Source organism: Aulonocara sp. 'chitande type north' Nkhata Bay, linkage group LG5 (genome assembly GCF_057382095.1).
Source record: "Aulonocara sp. 'chitande type north' Nkhata Bay isolate Kocher_YH1m ecotype deep benthic linkage group LG5, A_spYH_male_GT1.1, whole genome shotgun sequence".
Classification (NCBI taxonomy): Eukaryota; Metazoa; Chordata; class Actinopteri; order Cichliformes; family Cichlidae; genus Aulonocara; species Aulonocara sp. 'chitande type north' Nkhata Bay.
In genome coordinates, this window is record NC_141348.1 from 17469152 (window position 1) to 17491350 (window position 22199).

Here is a 22199-nt window from a genome sequence, read left to right on the forward strand (position 1 = left end):
TTTGTTTTGTGGTCACAGTGCATTATTGTAATTTTTTAACATCCCAAACTTTAGCTGGTGATTGCAAAAGATGCAATACAAGCACAGCATATAAAAAATGGAATGCCATTCATGATAAATAGCTCATTTTCATTTTAAACCTCCGTATCCTTTTCTGTGTAAAGTGAATTGTACTGCATGGGTAAAAGCAATTCAGAATGCAGTATTGTGACATTTAACAAACCATTGAATAAATCTGATTTTTTTTTTCTATAAAGCAATATGAGGAACATTTCTCCTGGGTGCATTTGATGCCTGGGCTTCCCAAAACTCATTAACAGCAAACTGCAACTAATCTGTTAGTGTTTACAAGCAAGGACCAGGATTTGGAGGCATGCAACACATGCCTTTTTCATATGTAAAACTCTTTGTATAAGAAATTAATTGTGTGTGGGCAGCTTTATGTAAAAGGAAAAGCTTTGTTAATGGATGAAAGTCAGAGCTACATCACGAGGTGCATTCATTTCTCATATTACGAAGCATATAGTGTTAAATACAGGGATTAAATTCTAACTTTAAAATGTTTTCTACCTAAATTGAAGAAAAGGTAAGGTGTAGACTTTAATTCAAAAATCATAAATATCTTAAACTCACAAAGTCAAAATTGAAATTCATCTTTCTTAATACATGTCAAATTATTGTGAACATCCAACCAATGTTTAACACCAACGAACGATTAAAACATGTCTGTAAAGCTCTTGAGTTTGCACCATCAGCTACTTATATTTATTACAGAGTACAAATAAAGGCTTGTATATTTACATTTGCCTGATAGTGTTTGAAGTATTGTCCATCCATCCATTTTCATAACCACTTATCCAATTCCATTGCAATTGCACACAGGTGGGCAGGAGCCTAAACCATCTGTCACAGGGCCAGAGGCAGAGAACACCCTGAACAGGTCACTAGTCTATGGCAGAGCTAACACAAATTTACAGCCAATTTAGAGACACAAATGAATGTGTGTCCAGACAGAACCCACAGAGGCACAGGGAGAACATGCAAACTCCAGACAGAAAGGTCTCAGCCAGTTAGTTGGGTTCAAACCCAGAACCCTCTAGATACTAATAACTGTACCACTGTACCAACTGGAATAGTTCTAAAGAGCAAAGTTTGTACAGTTTATGACTATAACATAACATATCGCCTGTGGTGCAAAAAGTTGAGCTTCAGCATGAGTGACGTGTCAGCTACGATAGTTGTGGATTCTGTCATTCGTTACCAAAAAGTCACAACTCATGACAAGTTATTTATTGGATTAATACACAGTCATAAATCTGAAGATTACGCTGGCTTCATTTGGATCATTTCCAACTACGTTGTGCATGCTAGCAAAACAGCCAGATGATCATTATTGTCAGCCACATAAGAAGGGTGGTGTTCAGTAAAGGCAGCTGGAGGTGAGTTAGCAGTGCCTGATGAAGAGATACTGCAGAGCTGGGGGTAAAACTGGTATCTGAAGAGTACATGCTGGTGTTTGAAGTCAGTCACCTGGCAGCTAAGTCACTCAGCGGGGTCTCCTCACTGCCGCAGATCAAAGATCATCTGTGCTCATGCTTACAGGAATCACAGAAATAGATAGCAGCCCACGCAGGGCATTAACAATCTCACAACATTAAATATGGAATCAGAATCAGAATCAGAATCAGAATACTTTATTGATCCCTGGGGGAAATTATTTTTTGTTACAGTGCTCCATTTTAAACCAACATTAAGACAAGACAGACAATACGCTAACTAAGAATAGTACAATATATACATATATATACATACATACATACATAAGTCACTTATAAATAAATATTTGGAAAAGAAACATGTGTAGTTGTAGCAGCAAACAGTGTGTTAAGTGGATGCGTTGTACAGGGAGATGGCCACAGGCAGGAATGATTTCCTGTGTCGTTCAGTGGTGCTTTTCGGTAATCTCAGTCTCTCACTGAACGAGCTCCTGTGACTGACCAACATGTCATGGAGTGGGTGAGAGATGACATACTGCATTCCCCAGTGCATTTTTGCAATTAGTATTTGGTTTAAACTAAAAATGTAATGCCCTTTTTGGGCAAAGAGCTCCTTCAACTAAAATTTGATTGATCATTTTGTTCATTTCTTTTGGCATTTCAAATGCATCTCAATAACAAGAGGATAACAGCAATTAGACCAATCCTTGGACAGTTCCTGTAGCTATTCCTGGGGATCCCAGAGTGTTCCCGTGCCAGAAGAGATAGACAATCACTATAATGTAAACTTGATCTGCTTTGTGGTCTCCACCCAGTTCAGCATGCCAAGAATACCTCCCTTGGAAACTCAGGTAGTGTCCTAGTCCGGTGTCTATACCACATTAGCATTCCCACTCAGTGTGAAGTAGCAGCTGTTCAGTTGTGAGCTCCAGCTTTATGTATAAGCTCCTTACTCTGTCAGTGAGTCCACGGATCCCAAAAAGAAAACTCTTTTTGGGCCAACTTTATAACCTTTGGTTACTGGCCAGAAGACTGACTGATCATAGGTGAGAACAGGACCCTGCACTGGGAAGCTGAGAGTATTGCTCTGTAGATCAGCTCCTACTGTTCAGGAGACAGTAATACAGCTCTAGTATCAGTCATAAAAAATCAAATATTTTTACCCTGTCATTGTGCTTTGTGTGTGAATTGGGTAACACATGGTTACGTTATCTCGATCGATAGCGTACCTTCATCATCATGAATCACTGCTACTGCAGCAAAATAGTTTTACTGATTGGTCCCTAAACTGTTGGACAGTGACACATTTTGTAATTTTGCCTCTGCACACCATCACAGTGGATTTTAAATCAAACAAACAAGATCTGATTGAAGTGCAGACCTTCAGCTTTCATTCAAAGGTTAGAAAAATTTTACATTGAATGTTATATTGGCTTTTATACAAAGTCACCATTTTCAGAAGGTTAAAATGAATAGGATGGCTGATGCACAAGCAGTTTCATGGCCAGGTGAAACCTTTTCCCTTCCGATTTCATGACAATGGAAGCAGACATATCAGAAGTTGATTCAACGCATTAAATATGAGGTCCAAAAAGATGCAAAGTGCAAGCGAGGGAGGCCATCATTTGGCTGAAAAAATAAATAAACCATCAGAGAGCAAAAACTTTAGGAGTGGCTAATTCAACAATCTGTATGTTCTTAAAAAGAACGAATGCACTGGCCAGCTCAGCACCATAAAAAAGGTCTGAGAGACCAAAGATGACAAATGAAGTGCATGATGACCTCATTATTTCTAAAAACAGCAAAACAAATATCAAAAGCTCCATAACTGATCAATAATGCTTCTCAGTGCAAATGAGCCAAAGCATACTGCAAAAGCAACCCAAGACATTCTCAAAGCAAAGAAATGGGATATTGCTAATGGCCAAGTCAGTCACGTGATCTCATCCCAATAGAGCATCATTTTCAGCTACTGAAGACAAATGAGAAAGAAGAGCGAGCCACAAATAAGCAGAAACTGAAGGGAGATGCATCAAAGACCTGGTAGAGCCTTTTACTTCAGGCAGTTACTGACTGTAGAGGATTTTCATCCAAGTAGTTATGTTAGTTAGCCCAGAAGATCACTGGCTGCTCTCTGCCCAGCCTGGAGGTCACTGCAAACTCTCGGTACCTCAGCAGAGCTGGCAATATCATCAAGGACCACTCTCACCCCAGCAACCAACTGTTTGAACTATTACCGTCAGGCCGACGGTACAGGTCACATAAAACCAGGACAAACAGATTCAGGGATAGCTTCTTTCCCAGAGCTATCACCGTAGTAAATAAGCACAAAAACAATTGAACCTATTCCATACCGTCACTGTCATTATATTAATGCTGCTATCCTGTATATATTGTACATACTATTGTTTGAGTACTTACGATTGTTTTTTTTGTACTTTTTATATTTTACATTTATATTTATTATTGAAACTTGCACCAAGGGAGTGGCACTCCAATTTCGTTGTACTCTGTACAATGACAATAAAGGCTATTCTATTCTATTCTATTCTATTCTATTCTATTCTAGTTATCGTGGGAACCAAGGAGGCAAACGTAAGTCCAATACATCAAACACTGCTTTGTCTTCTCTGGAAAATATGTATCTCAAAGTTGTGAATAATATTCTTACATAAAATATAATTGTATCCTACTTGACATTTCTGAGACGTTTTACCGTAATAGTTTTTTGAAGTTTAGAGTTTTTGACAAGTGTCTGTGGCTTTGACTGTTGACCTCCAAAATCTAATTAGTAAATCCTCCAGTGTGGGACAGACATACAACCTGAAAATATAATGTCTGTATACTGATGCTGCTTTACGCTAACATTTGCTGCTGACTGAAACATGTCTCCAGTGGAATATCTGTAAGATGGTCTTATTAGTGGGTTTTATGTCTTTCAAGCACGCTGTTGTTCAACCTCTCCTTAAAAAGCCTAATCTAGATCCATCCCTACTCTCTAACTATAGGCCCATTTCCAACCTCCCTTTTCTGTCCAAAGTACTGGAACGAGCCGCCCTCACGCAGCTCCAGCTATTTCTTGACAACAACAATCTCTATGAGAAGTTCCAGTCTGGTTTTAAAGCTCGGCATAGCACAGAAACCGCCCTACTGAGAGTTTTTAATGATTTGCTTTTAACTGTTGACTCTGGTTGTGCTGCTGTCTTAGTAACCTTGGACCTGACAGCAGCCTTCGACACTGTAGATCACAACATACTGCTAGCCCGCCTTCAACATTGTGTCGGTTTAAAGGGCACTGTCTTAAAGTTTTTCCAGTCCTATTTGAATAATAGGAGTTTTTCTGTTCACCTTGGTGAACTGTCATCTCCCAGAGCTCCTTTAACCTGTGGCGTACCTCAGGGGTCCATACTAGGCCCCCTGTTGTTTATTCTGTACTTGCTCCCTCTGGGCGATGTGCTCCGTAAACATAATGTGTCCTTCCACATCTTTGCCGATGATATTCAGATCTACCGCCCTCTGAGGTTGAACTGCAATGTTTCTTTGCAGCCGCTACTCTCCTGCTTGTCTGACATTAAGACTTGGATGACTCTTAACTTCTTACACCTTAATGAAAGCAAAACTGAAGTCATTGTGTTTGGGCTTCCTAAAGATCCCAACTGGGAGTCAATATAGAGGAGAACCTTTCCTGGAGTGTGAACACCTCCGAGCTGCTGAAAAAGGCCCAACAGAGACTGTACTTCCTGAGAATTCTCAGGAGGAATAACATCACACAGAGACTGCTGGTGTCCTTCTACAGAGCCACCATTGAGAGTGTTCTAACTTACTGCATATGCATCTGGTACACTAGCTGCACAGGGGCTCAGAGGAAAGCACTCCAAGGGATCATTAACACCGCCCAAAAGATCACTGGCTGCCCTCTCCCCACATTGGAAGTTCTACACAACGCCCACTGTTTTAAAAAGGCCCAAAACATCATAAAAGACACCTCACATCCTGGCCACTCCCTGTTTGAACTGTTGCCCTCAGGCAGACGGTACAGGGCAATCAGAGCAAGGACTAATAGACTCAAACACAGCTGTTATCCAACTGCAATAACACATCTGAATACTACAAAAAAATGTCCATCACGCCACTCTTGTGTTAATCTATGCACGGTCTGAAGCATGTGTGTGGGAATGTATGTGAATGTTTTACTGTTATATCTTATTAGTATTTTAAGTATTCTATCTATTTTATTTATTGAATTTTATTGTTTTATTTATATTTTGATATTGCTAGGGATGATGCAATGATCGGGGACCATTCTTAATTTCGTTGTTCTCATGACAATGACAATAAAGTTTCTGATTCTGATCTGATTCTGATTCTGATTCTTATCGCCCCAGGAGATCTTTGAGGTCAGCCGATCTGATGCTTTTAGATGTTCCCAGGTATAAATTAAAGACAAAGGGAGAGAGGGCGTTTGTTGTGGCTGCACCCAGACTGTGGAACAGTTTACCTCCTCACGTCAGATTCTCCAAAAGCCTAGAAACTTTTAAAACTGCTCTTAAAACTCACCTCTTTTCATTGGCTTTTAGAAAGGTTTAATTTATTTGTTTATTTATTTTTTATTTGATCAGCGAGGTGTTTTACGAAATTGTGTTCTATTGTATTTTTATCTGTATTTACTGTACAGCACTTTGGTCAGCCTTGGTTGTTTTTAAATGTGCTCTATAAATAAACTTGACTTGACTTGACTTGACTTTATGTGATCATAACTGTGATTATGCAAAGTTACTATTGCAAGTAAATCATCACATGATGTCAAATACTAACAACTCCGCCCACAAGCTGCCAGGAGAGATGCTCCAACAAACTAACTACTTCATTAAGCCGTTTCCCAAACAAAGTGCTCCCTGCTCCATCATTTAGAAAGTGATTTACTGCCAGAGGAAGTAATACTAAAAAGCATGTCAAGTGAAATGACATGGCTGAGAGCAATCCAAGTACAGCTGAGCTGCTAATATGTTAGAATATGCTAACATAGTAACAATAAAGGATTGGGTTGATTGGGTTAAAGGATTGTCAACTACTGCATATTTGTCTTTGCCCTTCACACTACCCAGATTTCATTCACGGAGATCACGAGTCATATTTAATCAATAAATATGACAATATTTAGTAGTTGTTCAATACACTTGTATAGAACTGACTTTACACAAATACACACACACACTTTATAACATACACCTGTTTTACTGCTCAATAATACCTAATCAGCCAGTCACATGGCAGCAGCTCATTGCATTTAGCCATGTAAATGGTATCAATGGTATCAATGGCATCAAGACATCGACTTGCTGAAATTCAAACTCAGCATCAGAATGGAGAAGAAAGGTGATTTAAGTAACTTGGAATGTGGTATGGTTGTTTGTGCCAGACAGAAGCTGCAGACCTACTGAGAATTTCCAAGAGAAAAATATCCAGTGCACCTCAGTTCTCTGGTTAAAAATGTCTTATTGATGCCAGAGGTCAGAGGAGCATGGCCGGCCTGTGGTGACCTGACAGCAAAGCAACTGTAAGTCAAACAACCACCTGTCACAGCCCAGCTATGCAGTACAGGATCTCTGAATGCACAATACACTGAACCCTGCACCTAAAAAAGTGGCCGGTCAGAGTGTGTATGCATGTGCAGGAATGTAAATTACAACAAAAAGCATCATCCAATGCTAACAAAATAAAAGCAAACCTCTCTCACATAGCACATACCCGTGTAAACCTAGAATTGTCAAACATACCAAAGCATACAATCAAACAGAAAATGTGCCTTGTGACTGTTCATTAGCAGAGGGGCCTTCTGGGTCATGGTGTCTGGCTTAGATAAGGGTTTGAATTTTCATTACTCTTGGTTTTCCAGTTTGCAAGAATATCTTATCTGCCTTCGTGTGCTTTTATAATTGTCTGCTCTTCCTAATTGGTTCCACCTGCACCTCATTAGTCCTGTGTGTGTGCGCAGAGTCTCGTCCCCTCCCTCAGTTTGTATGTTGACTAACTTCAGGTCCCAGGTCATTGCTGCCAGAGTTTTGGTTTCTTTTTGGATTCTCTATCATTTTTAACCCTCTCAGGCTCAAATTAAACTTTTTGTTGCTAATGCACAACCAAGTCCTGCAGTGGTACTTCTGAGTAAAAAACACTCATAAAATATGTATGTGGGGTAAGCAGGTTGTTAGTTTTGAACTGTTGCAAATCGGCAACGCCTGCCTTGAGAGGGTTAACAGGACTTTCTCTTTGTTCTCTGCAGCACCTTTTGTTGTTCTCTTCCATGTGAGTTATTTCTTCTTCTTTTTGGTTGTTATATTGACCACTCAGCTTTTTTTTGCCTGTCTGTGCTTGTTTTTCATTTTTGAACTCCTAGTACTTGACAGTAAACCTGAAAGCTGTTGCTGACTTACAGTAATAAATCAAATAGCCATACTTACTGAGATGATGGCAGCCAGAGTCTCTATGGCACCTGTGCTCAGTGTGATGTAGGGAAGTATGCTCTCAGTAAAGCCTGCTTCACGAAGAATCCCATTGGTATAATACCAGATCTAAAAAAATTAAAAAGTACCATTGGTCTTGGTTTTCACAACAACATACTCATTTATATATATCTTTACACAAAACTCAGCAATCCTGTTCGCTTCAGAGCTGACACACAAATTTTAACAATGTCACTAAAGTTGGCCTACATTCTCATCACATTTAGAATGAGATGAATTGACATTAAAATGCAACAAGCTTAACACCTGCACTAATATTGTTAAAAACACAAAGAAAGACATTAAAACCTTTGAACGTGTTTTACAGAAGGCTGAATAAGTGCGAACAAACGGAAGCAAAGTGAGAAAATACAATCTAGAGTTTTAAAAACTGCCAGTGTTTTTGCATTTGTGTGTGAATGTGTGTGTGAATGGTAAATGGCCTGTATTTGTATAGCGCTTTACTAGTCCCTAAGGACCCCAAAGCGCTTTACACATCCAGTCATCCACACATTCACACACTGGTGATGGCAAGCTACATTGTAGCCACAGCCACCCTGGGGCGCACTGACAGAGGCGAGGCTGCCGGACATTGGCGCCACCGGGCCCTCTAACCACCACCAGTAGGCAACGGGTGAAGTGTCTTGCCCAAGGACACAACGACCGAGACTGTCCAAGCCGGGGCTTGAACCGGTAACCTTCTGATTACAAGGCAAACTCCCAACTCTTGAGCCACGATCACCCCGATATAAGCTGCAGGAAGCTGAACACAGCTTCAACCGTCTGTTGAAAAATAGTAACGCAACTGACTTCAGACTCCCAACTCTTGAGCGATCGTGACTCAAGAGTTGGGAGTCTGAAGTCAATTTTAAAGTAAGTTTTTCTCAGTCTGCTGTAATTAGCAGCAACTTTCCTCCAGGTGAAGGACTATTCTTGGCATTTATAAAGCCAGCTCAGAGGCATACCAATCATTGACACTCGAGTGCAGTGCAGCACAGCAGGTGAAGGATGGCTAAGCATCTTAGTCTGAACAAAGTGCACAAAATATAGTGACTCACAGCGATTCTCCACAGCCACTGGGTCTCCTGCACAGCGCTGTACATAAACCTAGAGTCACTTTAATTAGGTTAACGGTGCACAAGCGCTCTTGTTTTTTTCTGTATTTACACTTGAACCTTCTCTTTAAACTTTTATAACAAAATGCAGTTCAAGAACTATGTAATTAAGCAAAGGACAGATTTAAAACTTGATTTAAAAAATAAAAAAAATACTTGACTTCAAAAGTGATGAAACATACAAGGATCACACTTGTGAAAGCACAGGCACAGACCTCAGTGGGTTAAGTGGTGGAGTTGTTACCAAACCAGACACACATAATGGTTAAATAACAAGGTAAGGTAACAAAATTTTACTGGTACACTTTGGTCGCGTTGTCGCCTTGCACGCTAGGAATGTAGGGCAAATCAGTACAAAGTTGTGATTGATTGTCTTTTATTCTACCGTGATGGGTGGGTCATCTCTTCCAAGATGACACTGACCCATTTTTGGACTGATGTGTTAAACAGAACTTTCTCCAATGTGATCAAAAGCCCTCGTGAGGCAGTATGTCACTTAAAGAAAGCAGTTCCATCCCTCAAATAGAAATCACGAAGCCTTTTTCTCATGCGGCAATTGGTGGTCGAACACTTTACTCGTGCATTTTCTGTTCCTTTTTTTTGTCTTTAATTCGTCATCAGTGTTTACTGCAATATTCTCTAGCCCAAGCCGAAATCATAAAAATCAGAAAACAGCATAATCGACTGGGAATGTACTCCAGAGTGCCAGAATAGAGCAGAATGACAAGTTCTCCTGTTGAAGTATCTCCAGTAGAAGAGGTAACACTTATCACCTTCCTGCCTGGGGAAGGACCAAGGCTCCAAACTTATTAACAAGGTCTAGGTGTAACTCTAAGAGTGCCAGATCATCTTTAAAGATATATTGAATGTTTGCTTTCAGAATGGTGTTGGGGTGGGGTCCTTATAATGAAATATTTACACAGAGCTTGCATTATTGATTTGGTGCATCTGAATCTATTTAAATGAATAATAAATGATCTATAAATACAGTCAAATGCACTGTGAAATAGCATAAAGGGAGCTGATTCCACTCAAAACCTGAGAAAGGTAAGTTAAATCAAAAACTTACTGCATTGAGGCCACAGAGCTGATAGCAGGCCATGGTGATGATGACAGTTATGAGCTGCCAGCGAACAGCTGGGCTCTTCAGCAGCTGTAACACAGAGACGGTGTGTAGTTTGTCCTGAGCTCGAGCCTCCATGTGGACCTCTTCCAGCTCCTGGGAAACATCCTTCTTTCCCAAAAACCTCTGAAAGGCTTACGCACAAACATTCACACATACAAGCGCAGCAGCGTTAAAAATATCGACAGTGCCATAACCCTCAATAACAACCATCACGCTGAGATCAAAGGACCTAACGATTTGTTCCACGGGCAAATGAGAACATATTGCTGTAAATGGAGCAGTGAAACTTTGAAAATGCAAAATTTCTATTGGTTTATCAACGGTACTTAAAAGTGAAGTAAACTGAGCCCCACACTTTTGTTATTAACAGGCTGCATTTCAACCCTGACATTATGTCCAGCCTTTTGGCTCTTTTTACCAACATAATGTGAGCAGGTAGAAGTGTGAGCTGTCACACGGCTTAACAACAACAAACAGCATTGAGAGCGCACACCTCCACCAAGGCAGCTCCTTCTCTGGGTAGTATTTACCTTTAAAGGGAATCACATTGTATTTTGTAAACATTATGTAGGAGTAGGTAATGTGTAATAGGTATTGATTGGTAAATGGTAAATGGCCTGTATTTATATAGCGCTTTTTACTAGTCCCTAAGGACCCCAAAGCACTTTACATATCCAGTCATGCACTCATTCACACACACATTCATACACTGGTGATGGCAAGCTACATTGTAGCCACAGCCACCAGGGGTGCACTGACAGAGGCGATTCATAGATAACAGGAGATGAATAACTTTAGCCTATTATATGATATTTATTATATTATATGATATTATACTACGGTATTTCTGTATCTAGACAGCTCATTCTCTTTCACTCGACAATGCTTTCTTCAAAGATATAACATGCGAAATGCAAACGTAAGGTCAAAGGTCAAATGTAACATTATTTGGATGCAAACTATGAGGCATTTACCCGAAAAGGTTGATTCTGTTCATCTGGACATAGTGTTTTGAATGGGAGAAACGTTTCGTCACTCATCCAATTGACTTCTTCAGTCTCAGCTGACTGCAGGTTTCCCCAACCTTATAAACAGTACAGAGAACTGACCTCACAGCCCAGTGTTCATCCAGTGGGCTGGTTTCAGTTATTATGCAAATGTACTGTTTACAAGGTGACAAAAGATGAAACGTGTCTCCCATTCAAAACGCTACATCCAAATGAACAGAATCAACCTTTTGGGATTTACGTACCTGGATGATTGAGCATGTATCCAGATATGTGGCATTTAGAATCTCCACATACTTGTAATAATACCTAATAAACCTAAATGTCACCAATACAGTAGAATTAGAATTTTTTCACCACAAAATTCTAAAAGTCAACAATAATTATTGTTGACTCATGTGACAACTTCAATTCTTCCCATAGAGAATGATAGTTGCGTCACATTTCTATGGCTTGAATCAATTGAAAATCACAGGTTAATTAACTATGTTAATAGATATGTCGTTCTCTTTTTGCTGAAGGTACAAGCAGGTTTACATAAACTCATTTGCCTTTCTTTGCCATTAAATTATACAGCCATTTCCTGCCATTCCTTTTAGCTCCTGTGACATAACAATGGTGGACGGGTCTCATGGGTGTGGCAGTAATTAGATTTGGAAGCTAAAATAATTAAAACTGGCCACAACAACACAAACCTATGGAGCTGTTACATTACAGGACAGAGTCCCGTGTGTCATTTTTCAGTTTTTTTAATGATTGGTCCCTGTTTTATTTACACTCAACAAAAATATAAACGCAACACCTTTGTTACTGCTCCCATTCCCCATGGGATGGACGTAGAGACCTAAAATTCATTCCAGATACACAATATAACCATCCCTCCCAAACAGTGGTCACAAATCAGTCCAAATGTGTGGTAGTGGGCACATCTGCCATATTGAGATAATCCATCCCACCTCACAGGTGTGCCACATCAGGATGCTGATCTGACATCATGAGTAGTGCACAGGTGTACCTCAGACTGCCCACAACAAAAGGCCACCCTGGAATGTGCAGTTTTTTGCGCTATTGGGGGTCTGGGGACCCAGAACCGGTCAGTATCTGGTGTGACCACCATTTGCCTCATGCAGTGCAACACATCGTCGCATGGAGTCTATCAGATTGTCAATTGTGGCCTGTGGAATGTTGGTCCACTCCACTTCAATGGCTGTGCGAGGTTGTTGGATATTCGTGGGAACTGGTACACGCTGTCGTATACGCCGGTCAAGCACATCCCGAACATGCTCAATGGGTGACATGTCCGGTGAGTATGCTGGCCATGCAAGAACTGGGACATTCTCAGCTGCCATCTGCCCTGAACAATGTGAACCATGATTCATCCGTGAAGCGCACACCTCTCCAACGTGCCAGACGCCATCGAATGTGAGCATTTGCCCACACAAGTCTGTTACGGCGACGAGCTGGAGTCAGGTCAAGACCCCGATGAGGACGACGGGCATGCAGTTGAGCGTCCCTGAGACGGTTTCTGACAGTTTGTGCAGAAATTGTTTGGTTGTGCAAACCAATTGTTCCAGCAGCTGTCTGGGTGGCTGGTCTCAGACGATCTTGGAGGTGAACCTGCTGGATGTGGAGGTCCTGGGCTGGTGTGGTTACACGAGGTCTGCGGTTGTGAGGCCGGTTGGATGTGCTGCCATATTCTCTGAAACGCCTGTGGAGACGGCTTATGGTTGAGAAATGAACATTCAATGCACGGGCGACAGATCTGGTTGACATTCCTGCTGTTAGCATGCCAATTGCACGCTCCCTCATTGCTTGTGGCATCTGTGGCATTTTGCTGTGAGACAAAACTGCACATTCCAGGGTGGCCTTTTGTTGTGGGCAGTCTGAGGTACACCTGTGCACTACTCATGATGTCAGATCAGCATCCTGATGTGGCACACCTGTGAGGTGGGATGGATTATCTCAATATAGCAGATGTGCCCACTACCACACATTTGGACTGATTTGTGACCACTGTTTGGGAGGGATGGTTATATTGTGTATCTGGAATGAATTTTAGGTCTCTACGTCCATCCCATGGGGAATGGGAGCAGTAACAAAGGTGTTGCGTTTATATTTTTGTTGAGTGTATATATTGTGAAAAAAATGTAATACAAAATATAATATTTGAAAAACTGACTTGGATAACAGCATGAAGAAAATGCATTCAATATGGAAAACATATTTTGCTCGTTTAAAATCTAAAGATTTGTTATATCTACAGGCCACATTTTCCCTGTTTCAATGCTTTTTCTGGGATACATAATTCATCAGCATAATAATACACTCTGCTGCAATGCAGATGACTCTCAGACCTCTTTGTTTGTTGGCTTTAGTGATTTAAGTATCTATCACATTATTTTGACCTCTGCTGAATGTGAAATAGGTGAGATTTTCTTTTTAATTGCCACAAATAGATTTTAGAAACACATATCATCTGTGACTAGATGTCGATGTCCTACGTACTGCCTAACAAGTTTATGCATTTGTTATATAATATCGACCCAATACAAGACAGATTATTTACATTTAAGTAAGTTTAATGTCTTTTCTTTGTGTCAGAATGAAGCAGAAATCACCACACCTTTTTTATTCAAGGCAAGACGACTGCTAACCGTTTTCTGTTATTTTTAGCTCGGCCATTTGAAGGTTGTTTGAACTCGTGCCTTCTTGGATGCAATAGATGGCAAAGAATAAGTGGATGGAAAGACTCTTTTCTCACTTTGAGCCCTTCTCTTGTGAAGGTTAATCCCTGGAGTTGAGGGCAGGTCAACTAGGCACGAGTTTAGGACACAGTCCACGGGAGCAAATCTCTACAGTCAAGGACTAAAAGCAGGTCATTAGGATGTGGAAATGAAATGACACGCGGTGCAGACCACACAAGATGGAGTCGGCCAGTGTCACAGTAAAGGCTGGGCCATGATTTCTGAGGCAGGAAAGGGGAAGCATTTAAAGTAAAAATACGTGTATCTCTGCTAAACCAAATAATCAAGCAAAAGAAGGCCAGTTAGGATTTTGATACTGATATAATAAAGAGAAAAGGGTGAGAGGGAAAAAAGAGAGAGGACATTCTGTGCAGAATACAGATATATGAAACTCCAGTGAGAAATTATGATACTAAAACATAGCATAATATACTTAACTCACCTATCGACAGCCCAGTTGACAGCTAAATATAAAAAGATATTCCCAGCAGTTTACATGGAAGCCCAAAATCTAAAATCCATTAACTACAATGGTGTGATCTCTGAAACAAAGTTTAGAAAGGGAGAGAAAAGAACCAACAAGCTGAAATGATCAGTGTTATCAATCTAACTTCATGTAATTCTAATATAGATAGAGCATTAAACACCACTCGCTGCTATCCGAGTAGGTGTGACTTGATATCGATATCTGTTGGAGTAAGGTGAGTTGTTCAACAGTGTCACTGTCCCCATGCAGCCATCCTGTGTTACTGAGAACTGCAGGGCTCCACTCTGTGTCACTGTTGTGACCAAAGACTCACAGTGCCACAAGGTGGAGGGATGTGGTGCAACAAAGGAGCTTTAAAGAACCATGATGGGCTTGTCGGTTCTGCAGTTTTACACTGGCAATAAAATCGTCATGGAGACAAGTGTGAAACAGAATATTTAAAGTTAGTCTCAAGGTGAAGTAAAATGTTGTGTGTGTTAGGATACAGCTGCCAGAATTTAAAGGTTGATGCTGCTGTATTCTGTGTCTCTGCCTGTTGTCAACATCCATTCTCTTCCACTTATCCAAATCAGGGTCACAGGGGAGCTGGAGCCTCTCCCAGCTGTCTTAGGGCAAGTGGCAAGGTACACCCTGGACAGGTCACCAATCTGTCACACGGCTAACACATAGAGACAGGGAACCATTTAGAATCATCATCTTTGGACTTTGGGAGGAACCCAGAGTACCTGGAGAGAACATGCATACTCGACAGACCCTGGCTGGATGGTGGAACTGACCAACTGACCTTACTGTGAGGCAACTGTACTAACCACTGTTCGACCATGAGGCGACCTACAAAAATGCTTAAAAGAAGCAATGCATAGCTCACCTCTCTGTGATACCTTTAAATTGTAAATTATCTGTGAGTAGAAGTTCTGCAAGCATTGCACTGGTTGCATTTTACTTTACTAAATAAAACAACAACACTCGTCTACGAGGCCCATCAGTTTCCCTAAAAAGTCAGATATTGTAAGTTTTAGTAATATCACTCAGTAACTAAGGAGATCATTCGTTGGGGAAAGCATTGTGTGTTAAATTAAAGTCATATGCCCATGAAGGGCACTTGTAGAGACAATAAGAAAGCAGGAAGTCTTTACCCAACCCTTCATTGCTTCGTCAGTTATTTAATGTTAGTATTGTAACATTCACAAGAACCAGACGGTTGGGTCTCAGTTTGTCCGTTTATTCGGCACATAAGCAAGCGGGTTGCTAACTCCGGGGAGAGCGCCCTCGTACAGCTCCTCTCTCCAGCCTGGCACACACACACAAAAACAACCAGGTCCCCCCTCCCCTTCCTGTACCACAACCAAACATGAATCTTAAAGGAACAACAACAGTGTGCAGAGATCACCAACATGTCACTGTACAATAACACTTAACCATCGTTACAGTATGAAAAAGCTGCTTCCGGCTTCACCCTTGCCACAAGGGGTGATGACAGCCGGTAGGGCTTGCACTAGTTGTTATGCACTAGCTGCTCTTCCTGAAAAAGCCCTAAAGAGGATTTGAGTCTCCAGCTGGGATTAAAACCAGCAACCCTTTCCTTGCCAAGCAAATGTGTTAACCACTACACCACTGGAGGCACACTGTTTTAATCCAATTGTAATAAAAAGTAAGACAGAATTATATAAATAAAAGATTTAGAAACTTTAAATTTATAACATCATGCTTTTCTGCAGTTGGTTTCTGGACTTGTTCAACTATCTTTTTGTCTTTTTTGTAAGATAAAAGCAACAAAAACACATTTCTTTGGTTCTAACTTGCTGGAAGTACTCAAGGTAGGAATTTATTACACAAAGGAAGCAGCAACAAAAGACAGATGGCAAAACCAGAGCTAAACAAACAGTGTTCCATCATGAGAGGTAAGAGTACTCTCCTTGAATTTTCACTTAAAGTGTGCAGAAAAAAGACATCGCAGAACTAGAATGTGTTTTCAAAGAAGCCCATAAGACCAACCAATTATTATTATCACTACTATTTGGTAACATGTCTATTGCTGCATAATAAATCTGTTTATTCCATTTAATTGTATTTTTGATCATTAATTTTCTCATGTGACACCATCATCATAAATACTGCTTTGTCCTCTGAGACCTTCATGCACAACATGTTCAAAAGAATCAAAGATCATGTTCAATTTTACAAAGAATAAACTGTAAGCCACCAAACCTTCAGAGATTACCAATCTATAATGTATGGACGCGGGCATGAAACAGCTCAAACCACCCCAGAGACCAAATTCATTAAAGTTTTGTTTGAAATTACATTTTTCTTTATACTTCATTAACACATGTAGTTTGAGCTACGTATGCCTTTAATCCATGCTGTGCCTTTTCATGTCACAGCATTTATATCATATTCTTTTTTTGAAGCTTGAAATATTTGTAATAGTTATGAAAACTTTTTATAATTTTGCACCTGTAACCTTTTACTATGGCCAATGTATAGGTAAGGTACAACAAAACAAATTGTTGGAAAAGGTTGTGGTCAGTGAGAATAAATTATTGTTTGAGTAAGGTCTAAGGGGAAATGTAACACAACTGTGCAAAGATTGCTGCAATAAATAATGTATGTATTTCTCATGCTTCATAAAAAGCAGCTGATTTTTGCCTTTTTTTCTGATATTTACTGCCTTTCGCAGCTGTGCAATCGGAATACCAAAAAAGTAAAAAATAGGTGATTTGAAAACATTTTCAAAAACAGAATACTAAAAAGACATGATTAAAAAGTAATGAATAATTTTCATTTGCATTTGTTTCAAATGAAACATTTCTGTGAAAATGTAGCTGCAAATTAAAGGTTAAGGGTCTACGCAGTTTCAAAACAGTTTTAATGGATAAAACTCTTAACTGGGACATAACATTCAAGAGCAACTTTTTATTTCCCCTATTGTGTCATAAGAGCCAAATAAATATGCGAAAGACCATCTCCTCATTTCTTTCCTTTGTTTGAGGTCAGAAAGATGAAGATGTGCTGTGATTTTAAGTATCTCTCTGCCTCTCTGGCAGCTGCAGCTTACTGTGGTTTAAAGGCACTGAATCAGTGCATTTGAAACAGAATATTAAAAAAAACAAAAGATTGTACAAGACATTTATACCTCCAATCAATGATTTGTGAGGTATCAAAGAAAAAGATTTGTAAAATAGAAAACCAGAATTTTAATTGAGTAACTAAGGAACTGAATTACTCAATTAAAAGAGGATGGACTTTCAGGAGAGGAATGCTCTCCCATTCTTGTGTAATATGGGATTCTAGATGCTCAGTAGTCTTGGGCCTTCTTTGTCAGATTTTCCATTTTGTGGCAACAAATGTTTTCGACTGGTGAAATGTCTGGACTGCAGGTTAGTTCAGTGCAAAGCCATGCTGTTTGTAGTTTTACATTGTCTTGCAGAAATATGCAGTATCTAGATATACATGCTATCTATGCACAGGCACGAGTGCACCCATATACCATCAGAGATGCAGGCTTTTGAACTCTTGGACAATTTTTCTCCTCGGTAGTCCAGAGGTGTGGTGTTTATGTTTTCCAAAACCAATTTAAAATTTTGATGTGTTTAAACACAGAACAGTTTTACACTTTGCCTCAATCCAATTTAAATGAGCTTTGGCCCATGGTGTGGGAGTTTGGTTATTTTGAGTTTTCTGGTTGTTAAGATTTTTTTTTAGTTTGCCTCTCATTGTTATCCTATCCTCTTGCCCTTCAGTTTTTATTACTATTGAGGGTTGAGTTTTGTTGTTTCTGTTATTCTTTCATTTTGATTGCTGTGAGAGTTGTTATTCTGTTTTCGGTTCAGTGTACTGTGCCATGATTTTAGTGTATGTATCACTCTAGGTTCCTTAGTGTTTTCTTGTTAAGTCCCTGTCTATTTGTGTTTTCCAGTGGAGTTACTTACTTACCTATTTTATTTTGTAATTCCCAGTTGCCTGTGGTTTGTATTTTGTTTTACTTCCTTTGAATCACTGGGCTTAATTAGTTTCAGTTTCCTTGTTCCGCTCCTGTTTCCTCTTCCCTTGATTAAACCTCAGTGTCTTTGTGTGTATATGTAGTCCCAGTCTCCATTTTCCTTTTGGAAAGAAGCACTTTATTTGACACCTTTCCTGCCCTCTGAGTCTGTGTTTGGGTGCTTGTTCCTCATCACATGACAGGATCATGTTCATAATGTGGCTTTGTTCTTCCTGATAGAGCTTTACCCTGCTATTGTAGATGACATGGTGAACTGTGGTTACAGACATTGGTTCCTGGAAGTATTTCTGAGCCCATTACAGAATCATGCCTGTTCTTAATGCAGTGCTGCCTGAGGCCGTGAAATTCACAGCTCTTCAGTCTTGTCCTTTGTGTACGTCTCTCAAGTCCTGGAATCTTTTGATGATATGTACTGTAGATGACTAAATATTCAAAGTATCCATGATTTTAAGGAATATTATTGTCAGGGGCTGAATTTTTGATCTAACATTTTGAGTTTATTTTGTATTCTTGATTTTCTTATGTTAGACTGCAATAATGTTAACTTCTTGTGTTATTATTCAGTTAGGGTTTAGTTGAGTTTTTTTCTAGCTTTTCTTTTTTCTTATGTTTCATCCATGTCTCCATGTTTATGAGTCGTTTCCTGTCTTCTGTGTACATCTGTCTTGTCCTCTATGTTTAACGCTTAGTTATACCCTTGCTTTCATCTCCCTTATCTGTTCCCACGTCTCTCCTTGTGTTCTGTGTCTCCCCAGTCTGTCGTGTGTGCGTGTTTCCATGTTCTATTGTCAAGCTTGTGTTCTCATCTCTACATTCAATTATGTTTCCTGTTTTACTTTGAAGAGACTGGTGTTTCCATTTTCAGTGTGTTTAGTTTTACTTCCCCTGTGGCGTCATGTTCATTCGTGTCAGCTGTGTTTCCCCAGTTGTTTCCACTTCCATCATTACCCTTCTGTGTATTTAAGTCCTCTGTCTTCATCTGTTTACGTTGCGTCAAGTCACAGCAACTCACAGCTTTTCTTAATACTGTTCAGGTTTATGCTCATGTTTTGATTATTTCTCGTTTACGTTTTGCACATTCCTGTTCAGTTTCATGCCATTGTCTCATGTCATTGTTTTTATAGTTGATCCTAGGATTTTTTCCCAGTTTAGGTTAGTGTAGTTCCTCCCTTGTTTCACCTTGCCTTATTTTTGGTATTCAGCCTAATACAAAGCTTGTTTTTATTACACTTCTTTTCCTTTCTCCCGTGTCTGCTAATATTTTTTTTGAAATACAAGCTCTCACTATTAAAACATGAAAAAGAAATTAAAAATAAAATATTGGTTTATGAAATTTGCATTTCATTCTGTTTCTATTTCCATTTTATACAGCATCCCAACCTTTTTGGAATTGGTATAGTAACATATGACTGAATATTACAACAGATTTTAGATTTTATGGTTTTTTAACTGGTCAGTTAAAAAAGGTAACTAAAAGACTTTTCACACTCCCAGCTTTATCACTTATTATATAAGAAAAAAACAGTTATATTAATAATGGCTGCAATAAATTCCAAATGTAGCATGTCAAAATGTCTGCTGTGAAAAAAATAAATAAAAAACAATTATGTGTAGAATTAAAACCACTGAGAGTCACAGTTTATTTAACTCACATTACCAATGCACTTCTTTTTTGAAACTGCTTTACAATCATAAATAAAGATGTGAAGCCATCTCTCAGTCTTTAATTTACTATTTGAAAGCTGTATTTAAGAATATATTTTTACATTTAAAAGTGAAGAATTCAAGAATTCACTCTCTGATTTGGTCCTCTTAAAACCTTGGCCAGTATTAAAAGCTGAAGTATTTATATAAAGCAAAACTTTCACTTGTGAAAATTGTGTAGCTAGTCTTCTGTACACTGAAATAGCTGAAAACAGCATAAAACACTCTAAAAGCCACAAATCTCACCAGTGGGAAAGCAATCATGAACTTCTGTTTCACTAAAAAACTATGTCTGGTCCCTGCAGATATACTCCAGTCACCTGAGTGACAGTGACAGTCTTACTTCTTAAGACATTTTTTCTAACTCTAAAAGAGTGGTAATGTGTAGTAGTTGTTGTAAAGAGCAACAGCAGAGTTTTCAAACATAATAACCACAATGAGACACCAAAGCCTCTTGTGTCAGCCGGACTGCATTTTGCAGATGTTCTTAAGTGTTGTTTATGGAATACCTTTTTCCGCTCCAGCCTCATCCCTCCTCTCCATCAGCAGGTAGCGAGGACTCTCAGGGAGGAAGGGCAGCACACACAGCTGCAGCATTGCGGGCAATGCAAGGAAGGAAAACAGGTAAATCCAGGTGGACTCCTGCAGTCAAAACATCAACAAAAGAACTGCATCAAAGGTTCAGACATGGAACGGCTACACCATATTAAACAGCGATAAAACAGATGTATATCACAGCTGTTACAACACGTTCCACTGAATGGGTGGATGCATTTGGATTTTTTTAAAAGAATTTCTGCAAGATGATGAGGTTACTATTTATGTTATGTGACTATAACATCATTGGCTACTGTGCTAGCAAATACTGAGTAGGTTTAGTCAAGAATGTGAGGGTTTAGTAAAGCGATGCATTCTTTCTTGCATATATTTACTTAAAGCAGAAGGGGAATCTTTATATGGGCTGAAGGCCGTCTGCTGCTCTCATTAAATGTGAAGAGCATTTCAAATGTCAAGCAATGGTAATGAATATGGTAAAGTTTCTAAAACCTAATTTAGGAAAAAGAAAAGTTACAACACTGGATAATTTAATTTAATTTGATGGAATGGACTGCAACAAAAAAAGAGAAAAAAAAAGAAAGAAGAAACTTGACAGGCACCTGTTACCATGGTGTTGCATCACCTCTTAACAACAGGCTGTAAGCATGTGTGAACTCAGGGGGGAAATTGCTGCAGTTATGAAGGCAAATAAAAGGTTTCGCACCTCCTTTATAGGAGTTTTTGTGTCATAATATACTCAATATATTCAGTAGGTCACTTGTGTGGGCACTTTGGGCAGACCAGCTTAACACCTTGCTACAGATTCATACCGCTAAAATGCATGCAGAGTGTATTTTAGTATTATATTGTTGAAATGAGAAAGACTTCTTCTTTTAAAAAAGAAAGAAAGAAAGAAAGAAAAACAAGAAAAAGAAAAACAAGACTGAGTGGTTCAAACTAAGTGGTGCACTAAACAACATCAAAACCTGATTTCTAAGACTGCAGACAAGATTTTTCCTTCTCTCTCTATCTCTGTATAAATAAACCCATAAACTTGGGTTCAAGTTAGGCACTATATTTATGTAGATTTTGGGTTATTTTTGGCAGAGTAGTTTAGCTATAAAGTGTGTGCCTAATGCCAAAAAGAGATTTCCACTAAACAATTGTATATTTTTAAATAATCTACAGCCTCAAAGATCATTCAAAACAGGTTTTTGTCCTTGTCCCATGTGATCAGAGATCTCCTCCAGATCCTCTGAATCTTTTAATTAGTTTATGTACTGCAGATGATGAGATCTCCAAATTCTTTGCAACTTTATATTGGGCATTGTTAATCTCAAATAGTTTATCCAGTTGCACATGCAATTTTTCAAAGAGAAGTGAACTCCCTGGCTTTACTTGTAAATGGCTTATCTTCTCCATGAGGCTCTTTTTACATCCAGTAATGTTACTAATTCATTAGCTGTGAGTTGTGCCAGCA

General features: G+C 39.3%; 1 protein-coding gene across 4 annotated transcripts in view; it reads right to left on the reverse strand.

Moving 5' to 3' along the window:
- slc2a9l2 (solute carrier family 2 member 9, like 2) overlaps positions 1-22199 on the reverse strand; it is a 108413-nt gene that overhangs the window by 40436 nt on the left and 45778 nt on the right. For all 4 annotated transcript variants that reach the window (XM_086291715.1, XM_086291716.1, XM_086291717.1 and 1 more), the window contains exons 7-9: positions 20692-20824; positions 10181-10368; positions 7955-8065 (exon numbers count right to left, since the gene is read on the reverse strand). In XM_086291715.1, the coding sequence (XP_086147841.1) occupies positions 7955-8065; positions 10181-10368; positions 20692-20824 (432 nt within the window). The remainder of the gene's footprint in view (positions 1-7954; positions 8066-10180; positions 10369-20691; positions 20825-22199) is intronic.